Below are 19,292 nucleotides of genomic sequence, written 5' to 3'. Positions count from 1 at the left end.
GTGCCTGAGGAGCTGAGCGGCCGGGGTAGACAAGTGCTCAGGGCTTCCTCTGTCCTCCCCTGGGACACCTGGCTAGCACTTGTGCCCAAACTTACGGTTCCCTGAAGCAGCCCGCCGGGCCCGATGACATGGGTGAAGACGTGCTGGCTGATGTGGGCATCCAGGGCGGCTAAGGGGTCATCGAGCAGGTACACGGCGGCTTTCCTGTACACAGCCCGGGCCAGGCTCAGCCGCTGCTTCTGGCCCCCTGACAGGTCCATGCCCTGGGGCGGGCGGGGGGGGGGGGGGGCAGAGAGAGGAGCAGGAACTTGAGTCCATCCATAGCTGTTGGAAAGACTGGGTGTGCAGGTCAGAGATACATCGGGCCGGGGCCACTCGGGGTGCCCGTCCTCTGAGAAGCACCCCCGCCAGCCTTTGCCCTTCCAGTCTGCGGTGCCCGGAGGAGCTGCCCGCGCTCCAGTCTCTCCACCCTCCCCGCCGCTCGGCTCTTGTACCCTTTCATTCCCTGGGGTCACTTTTCAATTCATTCATTCATTCATTCAGTTACTCCTCACTGCACGGACACTCTCTGCCCAGCCGTGTCCAGGACTCCAGGGAAAGTGTGTGTGGGCAGGGCCGGTGCCACCGAGATCCCTGGGCCTCGCCTGCCTCTCCTCCCTCCCTCTGCTCCCTGGTCCACACCGGGGGCTCGGAGGCGTCCCCTGGACCGCTCCTCCCTAGGGGGCTCCTGCGTCCCTTTGCTGGGGGTCTCCTCCTTGGCAAGCCTCCCCTGGGAAAGGCCGGAGCAGCCACGGGGGGCTGCGGGCCGTGGGCTGTCTGTCGCCAGCGCTCAGCCCTGATCTGGGGAGTGGACATCGCAGGCGTGGCCCACAGGTAAATGAACGGACCCGGCGGTGTCCCAATAAAACTTTATTTACAAAAACAAGCAGAGGGCCGGGCGTGGGTGCGGGCATTGCGGAAGCCTAGCCATGGCTTCTGCTGAGATGCTCCGGTGAGGGAGGCCGGGGGTGAGGAGGCGATCTGACTAATGCCACCCAGCCGGGCAGCGCCGGCCCCGGGTCTGAGCTGCCACAGAAGCATGTTAACCTCGTTCCCTTCACTCACCATGAACAATGGGAGCACCTGCTCCCATTGGACCCCTGCACTGGGGGGTCAGGGGTCACGGCCCCCCTGGGCAAAGCCTCCCTGTCCCCTGAGGGCCCCGGGCCTCACCTGCTCCCCGATCAAGGTGTGGACTCCATCCGGGAACCTGCTCAGGTCCGGCCCCAGGGCACAGGCTTCTAGAACCTTCTCTAGCCACGGCAGGTCCAGCTCCTTCCCGAAGGTCACGTTCTCTAGGACAGAGGTGCTCTGGACCCAGGCCTCCTGGGGCACGTACGCCACGGGGCCCTGAGACGGGCAGGTGAGGGCTCAGCAGAGCAGGGGGGCCGGGGAGGGGGGGGGAGGGGCAGGGACCCTGGCTGTGAAGGGGAGACGCGGGGCGGGGAAGGACGGGGCCATCTTAGCGGCCGGGGCCGGGCAGGGCCGCCTCACCTTGATGCTCACGGACCCATCTATCTTCTTCAGCTCCCCCAGGAGGCCGGAGAGCAGGGAGGACTTCCCCGCCCCCACCGCCCCCACCACAGCCAGCAGGCAGCCCTGGGGCACGGAGAGGTGGATCCTGGGAGCCCAAAGGAGACGATTCCCTGGTTACATGGCCCAGCCTGCATCCGCGCTGAGACTGAGAAACTGACCTCAGGACCTTTGCACTGCCCACTGCCTGCTGTTCAAAGGCCCCCATCGACAGCTCACATCTCCCCTTCCTTGTACCCTTGGCGTTCTGTGTCCTTCCCCTTCTCAGGGAGCTAGGGGGGGCACGGGTTGGGATTTTTTTTGGGTACAAAGACTCAGCTGTAAAGTTGGGGGCTAGCCCGATGCCGGTGGCTCACGCCCGTCATCCTAGCCACTCAGGAGGCTGAGATCTGAGGATCATGGTTCAAAGCCAGCCTGGGCAGGAAAATCCGTGAGACTCCTATCTCCAATAAACCACCAGAAAACAGGAAGTGGCGCTGTGGCTCAAGTGGTAGAGCGCTGGGCTTGAGCTGAAGAGCTGAGGGACAGCGCCAGGCCCCGAGTTCAAGCCCCACGACTGACCAAAAAGATAAAAAATAGTTGGGGGCTGGAGATGAGGAGGCACAGAGTGGGTGAGCTGCTGAGCGCCCCCCACCCCCACCCCAGCTGCAGGGCCGAGGGCGTCTCCCCCTAACAGGGCAGAGGAATTGGCTTGCCCGCTATGCCGCCCGCAGGGCTTGAGTCTGCCCGAGCCCCTGGCTGGGCTGCGGCCCTGCGTGGTGCCACCTTCCACAGCAGGCTGGATACGTCAGGCTCCACGGGCCCGGGCACCCGCTCCCTCCCCGGGGACCCCGGATACCTGTGCAGGCAGGCTGGGCTCTCCCGGGACCAGGTGAAGCTGCCGTCGCGCACGACGATGCAGTCCTTCGGGGCGGCTGCAAGGCACAGCACGGGCACAAGGCTGCTTTGCTGCTGCCTCTCTGTCTCTAAGACCCCGCACCCCATCTCTGGGACACCTGCCCTGGTGCCGGGGGATGGGGCGGGGGGCTGGAGCGGCCCTGTGGCTGTGTGCTTCAGAGACAGGTGAGCCACAACCCAAGGGCCAACCCCTGCCTGTTGCCTGTTTTTGTCAATAAAGTTTTATTGAAACACAGCCACGCTCATTCACGGAAGGGCTGATGTCACGCTAAGATGGCGGCATCGAGGACCGCGTGGGCCACCAGCCTGGAACGGCTACAGCCCCGTCCCTCACAGGAACAGCCAGACGACTCCCCGTGTGATTATCGTCCAATCTGGGGCTTGAGCAAGCCAAGGGGACATTAGAATTTGGACAAATCTTTGAGGCACAGATGTTACCGGGACAATGCTCTGTCCTGAGCCTCTGTTTAGAATCACCTGGGAGATTTCGTGAAAGACAAGGCTCTTCATGACTCAGTGCAAATGCGTTAAATGCGTGTCTGTCAGCACTGGGGGCTGGGCGCCTACAGTTCTTAGCTCTTCTGCCTGGTGAAAAAAGAACCTCTGATCTTCCCCAGGCTGGAGGGTCTCCAGGGAGGACACCCCACAAAACTCAGGTTGCGCAGTTAAATCCTAACCTCAGTAAACAGAAATGATTGTGTGGTAGGATTTCCTCAGATACTGCATAAAAGACACTTAGGCTAAAAATAACCATCTTGAGAACAGCTCTAAAACACAAGCCGGGCATTGGGGTACATGCCTGTAATCCCAGCTACTCTAGATGTAGAGGTAGAAGGATTGGAGTCTAAGGCCAGCCGGGACAAAAGCACAAAACTCTATCTCACACACAAACTAATAGCTGGGCACCGGTAGCCTGTGCCTGTAAACCTAGCTACCCAGCAAGCTGGGATCTGAGGACAGTGGTTGAAAGCCAAACCTGGGCAGGAAAGTCCATGAGACTCATCTCCAATCAAGCATCAAAAGGCCACAAGGGGTGCTGTGGCTCAAGTGGTAGATTATGCTAGGCTTGAGCAAAAGGCTCAGGGCAGGGCTCAGGATGTGAGTTCAAGCCCCATGACCGCCACCACCCACAAAAGATCAACACTAGATGAGAGGTCGACCAGATATCCCAGTCAAAACAAATACCAGATGGAGTGCCAGTTAGATGGTTTGTGCTGATGCAGAGTGGGAACCAGGCCTGCTGACAATGGTGAACAATACCGAACCCACGGGTGGAAGTGGCAGTGGGCAGGGCGGGGAGGGGAGCAGCTCAATCACTCTACAGTGATGCGCATAACTCTGATCTCTTTCTTCTTCTTTCTCTCCCTTTCTCTTCCTCTTCCTCTCCCTCCCTCCCACCCTCTCTCTCTCCTCTCTATTTCTCTTCCCTTCTTTCCCTACCTCTCTCTCCCCAGCTTCCCTCTCTGTCTTTTATGGTGCCTCCAGGGGTTTGAACTCTGGGCCTGGGCGCTGTCCCTCAGCTCTTCAAGCGCTCTACCACTTGAGCCACAGTGCCACTTCTGGTTCTCTGGTGGTTCATTGGAGATAAGAGCCGCACAGACTTTTCCTGCCTGGGCTGGCTTCGACCCTGGATCCTCAGATCCCAGCCTCCAGAGTAGCTAGGATTCCAGGCGTGAGTGCCCAGCTGACCTCTGTCATGTTGACTAGCGACTCCAGCCTTCCTGTCCCCCTCCCTCTCCACCCAGAACATCAGCCGTGGCCCCCCACGTGGCCGCCCCTCGGCGCCTGGGCCTGGGCAGAACTCACAGCTCTTGGGAGGACTCGCGTCGACGGCGAGAGGCTCGATCTCTTCCAGGCAGAGAAAGGCAGCCAGGCGGCCCAAGGACACGCGGGCCTGTGGAGGGCAGGGGCGTCACCCAGGGACAGGCACGGGACCCGGCGTCCGGAGGCAACCAAGTCCTGACGACTGAGGCCTAGGCTGCGTGAGGCACCAGCACACGCCTTGTACTGCAGGGTGGAGGAAGTTTCCAACCACCGCAGACCTGGTCCACCAGGGGGCGCCCTCTTGGATCCCAACCAGACGCTCCTCTGGGGAGGTTTGAGGAGCAGCCATTAAAACACAGGCGGCTCACGCCTTGACATCCTAGCTACTTGGGAGGCTGAGATCTGCTGGTCACCGTTTGAAGCTGGCCCAGGCCAGTTTGTGAGACCCTTATTTCCAATTAGTCACCAAAAAGCCGGAAGTGGAGCCGTGGCCCCAGTGGTAGAGAACTAGCCTTGAACAAAAACAGCTCAGGGACAGCACACAGGCCCTAAGTTCAAGTCCCCGGACCATCGCAGGTGCACAAATACATGCATGTACATACTCACACTCGAAACAAAGAAGTGAAGGAAGGAAGGAAGGAAAGAAGGAAGGAAGGAAGGAAGGAAAAAAAAAACCCACAAGCTGAGTGCACCTGTGGCTCACGCCTGTAATCCTAGCTACTCAGGAGGCTGAGATCTGAGACTCTCGGTTCAAAGCCAGCCCGGGCAGGAAAGTCCATGAGACTCTTCTCTCCCATGAACCACCAGAAAACCGCAAGTGGCGCTGTAGCTCAAGTGGTAGAGCGCTCGCCTTGAGCTGAAGAGCTGAGGGACAGCGCCCAGGCCCAGAGTTCAAGCCCCATGACTGACAATCAATCAATCAACAAACTCAACAGGCAGTTGGTTTTCGTGGAACCCGGGGATGCATGGCAGGAAGGGCTAGAGAGGTCACGGCAGAGGCTGCCTGGTTCTCGGTGAGGAAGGCAGCGGGCAGCATCCTGGCATAGTTGTGAGTATTTCCTGTGGGTCTCCAAGCCACCCACCGGCCTGACGACTCCGTTCCATCAGTCCCAGCCTCCCCCCCCCCCCCCCGTGGGGTCCAGCCTCCCCCCCTCCCCCCCCCAGCCTCGCCTGGACGATGCAGTGGGCCGAGAAGGGCAGGAAGGCCTGAGCCTTGTTGAGGACGCCCAGCACCGTGAGGGTCACGAAGGCCTTCTCCGCGTCCATGGCGCTGTCCTGGGCCACCAGCGTGTGCACGGCAAACACGGCCAGGGCCACCTGGGGACACAGGGCGAGGTGGACACGGGCCCGGGGCCGGGCTGTGTGGGGAGCCCTGCAGCCACGCCCCCCATGTCCATCCCCCCCCACCCCGTGACGTCACCAGAAACGTGGAGAGCTGGAAGGACACCAGGGACACGGAGAAGAGCAGCGCGGACGTGCGCAGGGCGCCGAGCTCGCGGGCGCGCAGGCGCAGCAGCCGCTCGGCCAGCGCCTCCTCCCAGCCGTGGGCCTTGATGGTCCGCACCGTGCTCAGGACGGCGCTGGTGAGCCGCGCGCGCGCATCCTTCTGCCTCATCTGCTCCTCCTGGGACCCAAGCACAGACCCGCTAGGCCTAGAGCCTGCGGCCACCACACAGCCCCCGGCCCCGGCAGACGTCCCAGCCAGCCCTGTCCCATCAGGAGGGGGACGGCCTCCGCCCCCCCCCCCCCGCCTGCCCTGTGGACTTCCCGGAGGTGGAGGCCCAGAGGCCTGGGCTGTGTCCTGATCTAGAGAGCCACCCCGCCACTGCCAGGCCCTGTGGATGGGCACACAAGGCGGGCAGCGGGGCCTCTATAGGAGTCCATGCAGCCTGGACACCCAGAAGACAGTGGGGTTCAGTGGGGAAGAGAGGGCGGATCCCAGCTGGACTGGGGACCGGGGGACCCTCACACCCTGTGTGTGTGTGGCCGCTGCCTGGAATGTCTTAGAGGAGGTCACACAGGGCCCAGGTAACCGGTGGGCAGGGCGGTGGGGGGGGGAGCCGGGCCCACCCCTCCCCCTCCCTCCTTAGTTCACAGCTGGGCACCGAGCACCTCCTGGGTGCTGCTAGAGCCTGCCTGAGCCCCGCCACGGGAGCCCCGTGGGTCACTCGGGACACTGAGTAAGATGGGGTCTCTGCAGGCCTGAGCCGAGGTGACGCCTCTGTCCCATGTGTTTTCAGGCTGGCCCACGGGGGTTGGGAGCGGAAGCGGGGAGTCGGTGACAGCGGGGCGGCTGGCTTCCCAAGATGCCTCGTGCTGGGTCTGGATCCTTCCACGCCCCTCCCCTTCTGCCCCCCTGCAACCCCCCCCCCAGTTTTGGGATACTGAGGCAGCTCTGTCCCGCTGCCGTGGAAGATGTAGAGGTAGGGGCAAATGATCCCTAAGTTATTTAGCAATAGATTCTTCCAGCAGTCATTTGGGTCCCTTCTCTAGACAGCTCCCACCTCACGTCCGGTCTGTGGGCCTCAGTTTCCCCCAGTTTCAGAGCTCTTCTAATACTAGGAACAGAGTGGACCCGTGGGTTCATGTGTGTGGCTATGGCGCCACCCAGTGGCACCGTGGAGAAGTGTCCAGGTTGGAGACGGCCTTGGAGCAGGTGGACAGTCACAGAACCTGGCCCCGCGCCTGCCTCTCCCCTTCTATTTCTGGCACCACCCAGGACCCAAGGGCCTTAGGCTCCTCCCTGCGCTGTACTGGCCGCTGTTCCTGCTCCCAGACACCGCCATACCTGATGGTGGCTGCGCTTCTTGGCGATGAAGAAGTTCAGGGGTAGGAGGATCAGGAAGACAGCGATGGCGGTGAGGGCAGAGGGTCCCAGGAGCTGGGGACAGAGGGCACAGACGCCATCAGAGGCCTGAGGGCTGGGGTCGGGTGTCAGGGGAGGAGCTACGCACCGCAGGGAGGACTCAGACTCAAGGAGGCCACACTTGTAGGCAGCCGGGGGCAGGGGGCTTCCTGGTACAATGGTGAACTCAAGACTGCGAGGATCAGGACCTGGGTTCAAATCCCAGCTCTGACACTAACAACCATGGCCCTGGGTGAGTCCCTAGTCATCTGTAAGACCAGATTCCTCCCAGACGTTCATCTTCTTACTCTTCATTTCACCGCTCATAGAGCAGGTGAACAGATCGAGCCAATAACCCCCTGGTTTCAAATTTCAGATTAAAAAAAAAGTGAATGTGTCCAGGTACCAGTGGCTCACACCTGTCACCCAAGCTACTGGGAGGATGAGATCACAAAACAGTGGTTTGAGGCCAGCCTGGGTGGAAAAGGTCACTAGACTCCCATTTCCAATGTAACTGGCAAAAAGCAGGGATGGAGGAGTGGCTCAAGTGGCAGAGTGCCAGCCAAGAAAGCAAACATGAGGCCCCAAGTTCAAGCCTTGATATCAATACCACATGCGCACGCGCACACGCGCACACACACACACACACACACACACACACACACACACACACAGAGCTGGGTGCTGGTGGCTCATGCCTATAGTCTTAGTTACTTAGACTATGATCTGAGGATCATGGTTCAGAGCCAGCCCCAGCAGGAAAGTCTGTGAAATTCTTATCTCCAATGAACCACCAGAAAACCAGAAGTGGAACCGTGGCTCAAAGTAGTAGAGAGCTAGCCTTGAGCAAAAGAGCTCAGGGACGGCACCCAGGCCTTGAGTTCAAGCCCCATAACTGACAAAAAAGAATAATTAATATAAGCACATTCCATGAAATACTTAGACTAAGACATATTAGATTTTTCTGAAACTCAGATTTAACCGGGCATCCTGTGTTCAGGCCTCTGGGACAGCTATGTTCCACCTGGTGTCTGTCTCTGTCTCCTGAGGAGGTTGAAAGGATTTCTAAGTCACGGGGACTGAGATTTCTTGAGAAGCCACTGGGTCCATTCTCTAGACAAACCCCCGCCCGCCCCGTGTCTGTCGGCCTCCGGTCCCCATCCCTTACTCTTCCTAACCATAACCCAGCGGGGCCGGCTGGTTTCCTTGTGCGTGGCAACAGCGCCACCCAGTGGCTCCGTCGGGCAGCGTCCAGAAGGCCAGAGCCAGCCCACAGCTGGGAGGTGGAAGGGGCAGGATGGAGGAAGAGGAGCCCCCCCAGGCCTCGCACCTGCCACAGGTAGACGAAGCAGACCACGATCCAGAGCAGCGGCAGCCACAGCCCGTTCAGGTAGAGGACGCTCTCGCTCAGCCGCTGCACGTCCACCGCCACCAGGTTCACCACGTCCCCCACCGAGCGGCCTTTCCTGGAGACGCTGGACAGGGCCAGCACCTGTGCGGGGGAGTGGGGGGGGGGAGGGCGGGGGAGGGGGGGGAGAGAGGGGACTTGTGGGAACCCCGCAAAGTCCTCTGAGCTGGGAGTCCTCCGAGAACCAGGCTCAACTTCCTGGTGTCTCACTGGCTGCACAAAATGGCCCTGAGGAGTTTGAGCCCCTGACTCCTCCTCCCCTGGGGTCTTGGAGTGAACCTTCCCCCCCCACCCCCCCGCCGCAGGTGACCTTTAACCTCGTGGGGGAGGCATGTCCTGGCTAAAGGAAGACAAAGGTCAGTGAACTGCACCCCATTACTAGCCCCCCACTCTCCTCACAACTAAGGAAATTGAGGGGAACATATCCAGGCTCAGAGGAATTGGGAGTGCTCAAGCCAGGGATGAGATCTAGGCCCCCCCCCCCCAAAAAAAAACATGACACCAGCCAGGCTGGAGAGGAGGCAAAGAGACCTGGTGTGGAAGCAGCAAGTGCAAAGGCCCTGAGGTCCGAGGAACAGAGGAAGGAGACCCAGGGGGCTGCAGGTGTGTGAGCAGGGGAAGAAGAGGAGGGGCGGGAGCAGTGATGTCATGGACATAGCCCAGGTGGCCGAGTGCAGTAAGGAGAGCTCCAGCGGAGCTCGGGGTGTCAGTAGGCCCGGTGTCCTGGGCTTGGGGCGCTGGCTCCGGGACCCGGGCTCACCTTCCTGTAGACCAGGCCTGTGATGGCCGTGCGCAGCCGCATCTGTAGCAGCTTCATGCAGTACATGAACCGCTGCTCAAACAGCGTCTGCAGGCAGGCGGAGAGGAGGATGAGCGCGGCCAGGAGCGAGCCCTGCCAGGCCGGGGGTTCGGGGTCACTCATGAACTCCAGAAACAGGCTGGCGGGAGGAGGGGCGGGGTGAGAGGGCGCTCCGGCCGCGCGGGCCCTGCGCTCCCTCTGCGTTTTCCGGTGGTGGCGCTGGGGTTTGAACTTAGGAACTCACATTGCTGAGCCCAAAGCGCCACCATCCCCTCGTGTGCCGTTTTTGAGATAAGGCCGAGGTTTTGTTGCTCGATTTTTTTCCCAGGCCTCTTCCTGGACCTAGGCTTTTCCTCCCACCGTAGCTAGGATGACGGCCGCGGGCCGCAGGGTCCGGCTGGTGGTCTTGTGAGCTTTTCTGGCCTCAAACCACGATCCTCCCAATCTCCGCCTCCCTAATGAGGTGTGAGGCCCGGACGCCCGTGCTCCTTTGCTCTGGGACTCCGCAGCGCCTCCCAGCAAGGAGTCTGGACTCTTGTCCCTCTGTTCATGTGTGGAAAGTACACCTCACCCCCCTAGCTCCGGCCCCACATGTGACTTTGTTTGGAGATGGGGCCTAATGACTAATGAAAATGACTAATTGAAAATGAGGCCAGCGGAAAGGGTCCCATTCCATCCGTCCTGCCCGGGCTGGCTTCGAACCACGATTCTCAGATCGCAGCCTCCTGAAGTAGCTAGGAAAACAGGACTGAGCCACCAGTGCCCGGCTCAGCCAGACACATAGTCTGGGAACCCAACCAACCCACATCCGGGTCCAGCGTGGTGGCATACACCTGTAATCCCAGCAATGAGGGAGGCAGAGATAGGAGGATCCTCCTTGGAGGATGTCTCTGGGAGAAACCACACGATCCTATCTGGAAAAAAATAAACTAAAAGCAAAAAAGGGGTGGGATGCCTGGCTCAAGCGGTAGAGAACCCACCTAGTAAGCACAAGGTTCTGAATTTGAATCCTAGTACGGCCAAGACCAGAAATGAGAGACGGGTTCAGCAGAACCCGGCCTCTGCTGCCCACACGAGCTCAATCAGTCACTACCATCCACGGAGGGGGCTTTGTTCTCAATGGAAGAGCGATGGGGGGGGAGGTCTTCTCCTCGGCTTTCTGGGGGTCAGTGGACTCTTTCATCTCTCCCCTTCCCTCCCTGTAACCTTGTCGTCCACCCTCGGGGGGGCCCTGGGCCTCCCAAATACAGAGGCCGCAGGTGTCACAGCCCCTGGCCCTGGACAGAGCTCCCTCCGCCCTCTTCCCACCAGGCTGGGCGCCGAGGCCCGGACTCACCTGAGCAGCTTGGGGCTGGTGAACCTGAAGCAGTCGCTGAGCACCAGGCTGAGGGTCCCCAGGAGGAAGGTTCCGCGAAACACCCGCCAGATGGCCCTGAGCAGCGGCCCCTGCCCGCCGTGCTCCCGCGGCAGGAGGGCCTCCGTCTCCGGAGCCTCCGGGAGGCTGCCTCCTTCACGTTCAAACTTCTCAGCGGCACACCTGGGGGAGAGGAAGGCCACGGCGCATGCTCAGCCATGGAGCACATCAAGGGTTCGGGGTGCAAGGGTAGGGGGCTGTGACCCATCCGGGAGCCCAGTTGCTCCTTCCCATCACCCAGAAGGCTCAGGCGTGTGGCTGTAGGGGGAGGGGAAGGAAGCCCTAAGGCTTCATGAGCAGACGTGGGAACGTGCACGCATTGAGCACCTGCTGTATACTTTGGTCCTCCCAAGCCCTGCAAACTGGGACCGGGCTCTGTGTCACAGAGGAGGAGGAGGGGGGGGTGCGCGGGCTCACTCCAGGCCCGTCACCCCAGAGGGGTCCCCACTCCCCACCCTGCCCCCAGCGGGCAGCGCGGCCCGAGCCTGGCCGTCCCTCCTCCCGGAAGCCCCAGGGAGACACGCGGTGGTGTGGCAGGGCGGTGGCGGCTGCCAGGGGCGACAGAGAGGGTGGCATGGGAATTCGAGCCCCCTAGTGCACCGCCGGCACCCCCATTTCCACTAGGGGGGAAATAGAAGGATTTCTGGGGAGCCCAGCAGCAAGGCCAAGGGCAAAGTCTAAGGCCTGGGCCCACTGTTTGACTTGGCTTCTGCCGCCATGGCTGAGCTGGGCACAGCCAGCTGCACATTCTGGCACGTGCGTCTCCCGTGCCGGCCTGCAGAGGGCGCCCCTGCCCGGCCGGCCACCGCCACGCCGCTCCCGCTTCTGTCCCTCAATTTGTCCAATGCTGTCAGAGTTGCCTGGACTGCCTGGCTGCGTGTAGCAGGTGCTCAATAAACAGTCACCGAGGATGCATGCAGAGAGCTGGGAGCTTCAGGTTATCAGAATTAAAAGGACAAGCAGGGCACCAGTGGCTCACACCTGTCATCCTAGCTACTCAGGAGGCTGAGATCTGAGGATCACGGTTCAAAGCCAGGCCCAGGAGCAAATTCCCCATGAGACTCATCTCCAATGAACCACCAGAAAACCAAAGTGGCGCTGTGGCTCAAGTGGTAGAGCACCAGCCTTGAGCTGAAGAGCTGAGGGACAGCGCCCAGGCCCAGAGTTCAAGTCCCACGACCGACAAGAAAGAAAGGAAGGAAGAGAGAAAGAAAGAGAGAAAGGAAGGAAGAAAGAAAGAGAGAGAGAGAGAGAACAGAATTAAAGGGGAGGGAGGGAGGGATGGAGTGGAGGGAGGGAGGAAGGGAGGGAGAGAAGAGCTTGGGGCAGGGGCTAGCATTCAAGATGCTCACTGGGGGGAGAGCAGGAGCAGTAGGCGGGGGTGAGCTGCGTGGCACATGGCTGCCACCCAGGGCCAGGCTCCTTGAGTCCAGCTTTTTGTGCCATCTCCAAGTCTGAAGCATGGACACCTTATTATTTTTGATCGGTCGTGGGGCTTGAACTCTGGGCCTGGGCGCTGTCCCTCAGCTCTTCAGCTCAAGGCTGGTGCTCTACCACTTGAGCCACAGCGCCACTTCTGGTTTTCTGGTGGTTCGTTCAAGAAAAGAGTCTCCGGGACTTTCCTGCCCGGGCTGGCTTTGAACCACGATCCTCAGATCTCAGCCTCCTGAGTAGCTAGGATGACAGGCGTGAGCCACGGCACCCCGCGTGGACAAGGTTAGTATAAACCCACTACGCCCGTGGGCCTGGCGCAGCTCATGACCCCCAGGCATGGCCTGGCGGCTCTGGAGATGCGGGGTCTCCTGCCCCGGCCTCACCTGGGCGTCCGGCTCCTCCGCCATTCCTCCTCCAGCCGGGACACGAGCACTGCCGAGCTGTTTTCCCTCCCCAGCGACCACAGCTCCTGGGGCTTCAGCACCTGCCGGTAGCCCTTCCAGAGCAGCCTGGAAAAGGGGGGGCTCCAGGGTGGGACCCCGAGAGCCGCCATGCCCGTCTATACACGCGGCTCCTCCCGCGCTCCCACCACGCACCGCTGGGGGGGGGGGCGGGGAAGGCGGGCAGGAGGAAACCGGAACCTCCCCCCCAGGACCTTGGCACGTGCGCTGCACGTGGCTTAGCATTGCTCCCACCGCGGCCACCTGCTCCTCACCGCCTCCTCCCTCCACAGGAAGTCCCGCCCACCGGCCCCGCCCAACAGTGCCTGCAATGGCCTCCAGACCCTCCCTCCCTCCCTTCCTTCTTCCTTCCTTCCTTCCTTCTTTCCTTCCTTCCTTCTTTCCTTCCTTCCTTCCTCCCTCCCTCCCTCCCTCCTTTCTTTCCTTCCTTCCTCCCTTCCTCCCTTCTTTCCTCCCTCCCTTCTTTCCTCCCTCCCTCCCTCCCTCCCTCCTTTCTTTCCTTCCTTCCTCCCTTCCTTCCTCCCTTCCTTCCTCCCTCCCTTCTTTCCTCCCTCCCTCCCTCCCTTCCTTCCTTCCTCTCTTTCATTCTCACTTACTTATTATTAACAATCCCCCTGATGTTGGCAGCACTAGGTTTGTGGGAAGCGCTCTACCACGTGAGCCACACCTCCAGCCTTTTCATTTTTTTTGGCTGTAGTTATGCACATGGAGTCTTGGGAGTTTTGCTCAGGCCACTCTTACACTAGGAGCTTCTATTGTTTTATTTTATGTTGGTGTGGGGCCTGACCTCTGGGCCTGGGCGCTGTCCTTCAGCTTTCGTGCTCAAGCTGAGCGCTCTACCACTTGAGCCACAGTGCCACTTGTGGTTTTCTGGGGGTTTATTGGAGATCAGAGTCTCATGGACTTTCCTGCCCGGGCTGGCTTTGACCCATGATCCTCAGATCTCAGCCTCCTGAGTAGCTGGGATGACAGGCGTGAGCCACCAGGGCCTGGTTTTCTCTTTTTAAAAAAATCCAATTGTTTAGATCAAAATTGTAGCGTGGGGTCCCCCCACGTCAGCAGGCACAGGTGTGTGAGTAAACGGAGCAAACACTTCCTCACCCTACACCGGGGCAAGCCAGCGTCCTGTGTGGGGTGCCCTGTTTTCTTGGGGGGTCTCTAATATTCCCCGGCACACGATGGAGGGTCTGCTCTGTGCCCCTATCCAATGGAGAGCACGCTGGGGCAGGCTGCGGGGAGGGGCAGCGTCGCTTGGGGTTCTGGGAACTTGGCGGCATGGCGCTATGTGCTTCCACCACCTTACTTTATCTCTCCACCCACCAGCCCCGCTGCTCTCGCGTGGAGAGTGCAGCGCAGATAGGTTAAGTAGCCTGCCCAAGGCCACACAGCAGTGAAGTGTCAGGATTCAAATCGATATCATCTGCTATCAATGTCAGACCTAAGTGGGGTCAGTAGGGGTTCCCCGAGTTCCTCTGCCAGCCTGGGAACCTCTGACCCAGCAGCTGAGAGGCAGAGCTAGGGTAAGTGAAAGCCGAGGGGACGGCCTGATGCTGTGGTCGCAAATCCTGCATGAACCTCCGTGGTGGTGGGGGTGCTGGGCCCCCCAAGCCCCTCCCTTGGTCTTACTCACCCGGAAGCCCACCAGAACAGGGCCTTGGAGGGGTAGGAAGCCCCAGCTTCAGGACAGGGATTCTGCAAAATATAAAAGAAAGCAAGGAGCCAGGCAGGGTAGCGCACCCCTGGAATCCCAGCATCCCGGACGCAGAAGCAGGAGGACGATCCGGAATTCAAGGTCAACGTGGGGTACAGATCAAGACCTGGTCTCAACATAAGATAGGAGGGGCTGGCTCACACTTCTGGTGTCTGTCGAATGGCTGAATGCACTTAATGAGAGGCAGGGGTGGCTTCAGCCCTTCATCTCCGCTTACTTGTGAGGAGGAGATGGGGGACGGAGGTTTGAGGCCAGCCCGAGCCCCAAAGAAGTGTTGAAGTCTCCATCTCAACGGATGGCCGGGTGCAGTGGTGCATGCCTGCCACCCCGGCTCCCCATGGCTGGGCGTGGTGGCCGACCTGCCCACTTACTGGTTGCTGGGGGTCTTTCGGGAAGAAGGGGGGCCAGTCCACCAGGCAGGCCAGCGCGAACTCTGCCCCCACCAGCAACAAGCACAGGTAGGTGGCCAGGTGGGGGAGGGGGTCGCTCTGGAAGTCCTGCGGGGAGACAGCAGGTGTCGGAGCACTGAACGGGGAGCAGTAGAGGAGCAGAGGGCCCACGGTGGATAGCCTGTGGCCGGACAGGGTTCCCGGACAGACACACAGAGCCTTAGCGTTAGAAGGCCTCCCACACTGTCAGCCTTCTGGATTCCAAACAGGTGGCAGCTTCTGGACTAAAGACTGACTTGCTGGGATTACAGGCGTGCACCGCCACACCCAGACCCCAGCTGCACTTCATTTGCTGCCTTTGATTTCTGAGGAACCCAGGTCACCTGGCTAGAAGGGGAACACAGACGGAGCCAGTGGGTGAGCATCTGCTGCCCCTTCCTGGAGGGGCCACGGAGTTCCTTCCTTCCGCACATGCTCAGTGGATCGTCCCGAGCTGAATACTGAACCATGTCTGGCTACATCAACATGCCCTCCGTGGAATGGCTATTATGTGTCGACGAAAAGCCACATGAAATGCCTGAGCTGCTGCATTGTTTGTTGGGTTGTGTGTGTGTGTGTGTGTGTGTGTGTGTGTGTGTGTGTGTGTGTGTGCGCGCGCTGGTCCTGAGACTTGAACTCAGAACTCAGGGTCTGGGCGCTGTCCCTGAACTTTTGGGGTTTTTTTGCTCAAGGCTAGCATTGAACATTCCAGCCACAGCGCCGCTTCCAGCTTTTGGGTGGTTCATCAGAGATAAGTGTGTCAGGGACTTTCCTGCCCGGCCTGGCTTTGAACCATGATCCTCAGATCTCAGCCTCCTGAGTAGCTGGGATCACAGGCATGAGCTCCCCCCTTCACCCCCCCCACCCCGCCTCCACCCCTGCCCCCCGCCCCAGCGATGTGGTCCTCCACTTACCCCTCTTGAAGCATGCTGGGCAGCATCAATGATGGGTAGGAGACAACACAGTAACCAGTACCCAAACAGCACCCCAGACGCCCGGACTCCCTTCCTCCTCTCCACGTGAATCAGGAACACAGCAAAGGTCTGGCCAAGACACTCGCGTGAGGCCTCAGTGAGGGAGGGGAGGCTCTGCTCCCCTCTCCCCTCCTCCTCCCCCCTGCTCCTCTCCTCCTCCCCATCCCCACCCCAGGCGGGGAAAGCCAGGCATTACCATGGTGGCCAGCCACACCGTTGGGTGGATGAGGGATTCCCGGGCCTGGGGTCTTCCCCACTGGGTTTTCCACAGTGGTACAGCCACATTGAATGCCCACAAGAGGATGAGGGTGAACCCCAGCACCTGGGAAACAGGCTCCCGTGAGGCTGGGGGTGGGGAGGGGGGCAGGGGAGGCAGAAAGAAAGATGGCGGCTAGCGGGGCGCCAGTGGCTCACGCCTGTCATCCTAGCTACTCAGGAGGCTGAGATCTGAGGATCATGGTTCAAAGCCAGGCCAGGCAGGAAAGTCCTTGAGACAATGATCTCCAATGAACCACCAGAAAACTGGAAGTGGTACTGTGGCTCAAGTGGTAGAATGCTCGCCTTGAGCTGATGAGCTCAGGGACAGTGCCCAGGCCCAGAGTTCAAGTCCCACCAAAGAAAAAAAGGGGAAGGGGCTTGAAGTGTAACTCAAGTGACCTAGCACCCAGCAGCACCACAAACTAAAGTCACTGTGAGCTCTCAACAGGCACAAGATCCTGGGACGGCTGGACACTTTAGAATGATGTGTGTGTCTGTGTCTGTCTGTCTGTCTGTGCGCCCCAGGACTTTTCACAATCACAAAGCCCAGGGAACTTTGCTCCTCTGGCTTTACCTCCGTAGCCTCTCCAGCATCGATCTGTTTGGCTAGAGGGCCCCTGCTGGTCTCTCTGCAGAGGGCTCCCCCAGATCTCCCGCAGATCCCCCTCCCCTCTCTCCAGACCCCCAGTGGTGGCTGCTACCATTTTGGCCTTGAAGAGGGGTGACATGCGCAGGTAGCTGGGCTGGCGCTGGCGGAGGAGGAGGAGGAGGTGGGCGGGGCCGAGGACCCAGAGGTACAGGGGCGGCGCCCAGACCCCCAGCGCTCTCAGCAGGCATGCGCTCAGCAGGCGGTGGGCGCCGGGCGCCGGCTCCGTCTGGTTCCAGACCTGAATTGAATACAGGGCACCCCTTGGAACGGCACACACATAGACTGGCACCTATGGGATGGCACCCAGTGGGTGGCCCACAGGATGACGCACACACAGGGTGTCATACACAGGATGGGCCATGCCGGCTTCCAGTGTTTATGGAAAAGTGTCCCAAGTCCTCCCTGGAGTACTTAATTCTCAGGACTTTTCACACACACACACACACACACTCATCTTTCTGCTGGGTCCGTCCAAGCAGGAGAGCAGGGAGGTGGCGGGTGGAATTGCGCCCCAGCGGGGTGCTGGGCGCGGTTGGGTGGACGCCACGATGCCCTCCACACGCAGCAGGCAGGGCACAAAGGGCCTGCTGGGTTTAGGGGGCGCACAGAGCTGGGAAATGAGCGGCACACAAAGACTTGGGGTGCCCCACACCCCCGTATCTCAGCCAGGGAAGGGAGGGACACTCACCCCCAGCTCAGAGCATGGCTCCCCGGACGGGACCATCGTTGATCCGACAGGCGTCCGTCCCTCTGGTCCCTCTGTCTGTCTGTCCCCCTGTCCCTCACTCGCAGCCTCTCCTCCCCGGGGGCGGGGCCGGCAGGTTCAACCCAGGCTGGAGCTGGCCCAGGGCAAAGTCCAGAACTCGGAGGGGTGAAGCCAGGTGAGTCCAGGGACCTGGGGGGGGAGGGGAGGAGGAGGTGACCCTGGGGTCCCCGAGGCTGCAGTGACCCCCCAGGCTCCTTTCTGCCGAAAGTCACAGTGAGTGCACCAAACCTTCCAGAAAATGCAAGGTGTGGACGTCCAGGAAGGAAAGAGATGCTCAGAGGGAGCTCACACCACCCAGGCCTCCTCTCCTTGAGACCAGGGGCCAGCAGCAAAAGTGCATGGCAGCCAGGCGCCCAAAGGCACCTCACGCCTGTAATCCCAGCTACTCAGGAGGCTGAGATCTGAGGATCATGGTTGGAAGCACAACCTTGAGACTCTTCTCTCCCAGGAACCACCTAAAAGCCAGAAGTGGAGCTGTGGCTCAAGTGGTAGAGCGCTAGGCTGGAGCATAAAAGCTCAGGGACAGCGTCCAGCCTCTGGGCTTAAAGCCCCAGTATGGACACACACACACACACACACACACACACACACACACACACACACACACACTGTAGAAATCTGTTCCTGCGGAAAGATGGCTTCTGAGTACCAAAAAGAAAAGATTATAGTATAGAACAGGACGTGTTATCTAAAAGAAAAAAAAACAATGTGCCTAGGACTTGGGGGCTGTGGCTCAAATGTAGCACTCCACCTAGCTAGCCAGGAGCTAGGAGGGGGGGGGTGTCATGCCTAAACCAAAGCTGTCTTGCTTCTGGGGGTGTCTCATTCTCATCCTCTGCCCTCACCTCCTGCAGCACCTCCAGGGAGGGGCTTCCCCCAGCTGTGTTCACCCCTCTTTCTTCTTCTTTTTTCTTTTGGAAAGTTCTGGGGATTGAACTCAAGACCTCAGCCCTCACTGGGCTTGCTTGCCCATGGCTGGTACTCTACCACTTGGGCCACGTCTCCAGTCCAGCAACCTGCAGATGATTTGGGAGACTCCCTCTCCAATTCACCCGCAGACTTTTCCTTTCTCCAGCTAGCTTTGAAATCTCGATGCTTCAGGTCTCAGCCTCCCGAGTCGCCAGGATTCCGGGCCACGTGTGAGCCACCGGGCCCAATCTCCCCTTTCTTTTTTTGAGTCTCCCCGTTTCTGCTGTGGGATGGGATCTGGGCAGTGCCCTTTCATTGTTCTGCCAAGTGTTTGGGAAAAGCTGGGTCCAAAAGAACCCAGGATTCTTTTCTTTGCAACTGGGACTTGAACTCATTGTCTGATGATTTTGCTCACTGGGTGGAGCTCAACAGCCACCCCCTCCCTCAAAGGAATCATGAATGGGTCAGGTTTACCATTAACACTGGCAACTGTACAGGCTGGAAGACATCGTGAAGAAGCCAGATCCCCCTCTCCCAGCCATCTGACACCCCCGCCCCCAGCCTTGTCACACCCCTGATGCTTCCTTTATTGATCTATTTGAAGACGGAGTTGAGGGAACAGCCAAGAAGTCAGGAGAACATGGCAGCCACCATCAGCTGGGCTGAAGAGCCCCAACTCCTCTCTTCCAGCAGTCAGAGCTGGAAAACCGTAGGCCTCAGCCTAGCCTCTGTGAGATGGGAAGGTTGGGATGGACTCTGCAAATTGTCTTCTTTAAGTCTACACTCTAATGATTTTCTACGACAAACTCCTGCTTCACGTGAAGGAGGGTAGGCAGATGGCGAGCACCATGGTGCACAGCTGTTAATCTTGGCCATTTAGGGAGTAGAGACCAAGCTGGCCATGTCTTGAGATCAGCAGGGATAGAATGAAAACTGGATGTGGGCGGAGCATGCCTATTATGCCTGCTACAGGAAAGTGTAACATAAATGTGACATTGTATCA

General features: G+C 59.7%; 1 protein-coding gene across 1 annotated transcript in view; it reads right to left on the bottom strand.

The window, feature by feature from the left end:
* The window catches only part of Abcc6 (ATP binding cassette subfamily C member 6), a 32,508-nt gene extending 15,127 nt beyond the window's left edge, over positions 1-17,381 (bottom strand). The window contains exons 1-18 of the mRNA XM_042698423.1: positions 17,303-17,381; positions 16,667-16,852; positions 15,904-16,029; positions 15,648-15,776; positions 14,677-14,802; positions 14,225-14,286; positions 12,517-12,642; positions 10,622-10,822; positions 9,247-9,424; positions 8,409-8,570; positions 7,022-7,114; positions 5,654-5,857; positions 5,404-5,550; positions 4,276-4,363; positions 2,411-2,486; positions 1,534-1,660; positions 1,213-1,389; positions 96-263 (exon numbers count right to left, since the gene is read on the bottom strand). Of these exons, the coding sequence (XP_042554357.1) occupies positions 96-263; positions 1,213-1,389; positions 1,534-1,660; positions 2,411-2,486; positions 4,276-4,363; positions 5,404-5,550; positions 5,654-5,857; positions 7,022-7,114; positions 8,409-8,570; positions 9,247-9,424; positions 10,622-10,822; positions 12,517-12,642; positions 14,225-14,286; positions 14,677-14,802; positions 15,648-15,776; positions 15,904-16,029; positions 16,667-16,852; positions 17,303-17,338 (2,412 nt within the window). The 5' untranslated portion in view covers positions 17,339-17,381. The remainder of the gene's footprint in view (positions 1-95; positions 264-1,212; positions 1,390-1,533; positions 1,661-2,410; positions 2,487-4,275; positions 4,364-5,403; positions 5,551-5,653; positions 5,858-7,021; positions 7,115-8,408; positions 8,571-9,246; positions 9,425-10,621; positions 10,823-12,516; positions 12,643-14,224; positions 14,287-14,676; positions 14,803-15,647; positions 15,777-15,903; positions 16,030-16,666; positions 16,853-17,302) is intronic.
* Positions 17,382-19,292: the final 1,911 nt, after the last annotated feature.

Source organism: Dipodomys spectabilis, unplaced genomic scaffold, assembly GCF_019054845.1.
Source record: "Dipodomys spectabilis isolate Male_0828 unplaced genomic scaffold, ASM1905484v1 ptg000231l, whole genome shotgun sequence".
In the NCBI taxonomy this organism is placed as follows: domain Eukaryota; kingdom Metazoa; phylum Chordata; class Mammalia; order Rodentia; family Heteromyidae; genus Dipodomys; species Dipodomys spectabilis.
This window is presented reverse-complemented; position numbering and strand designations above follow the sequence as displayed.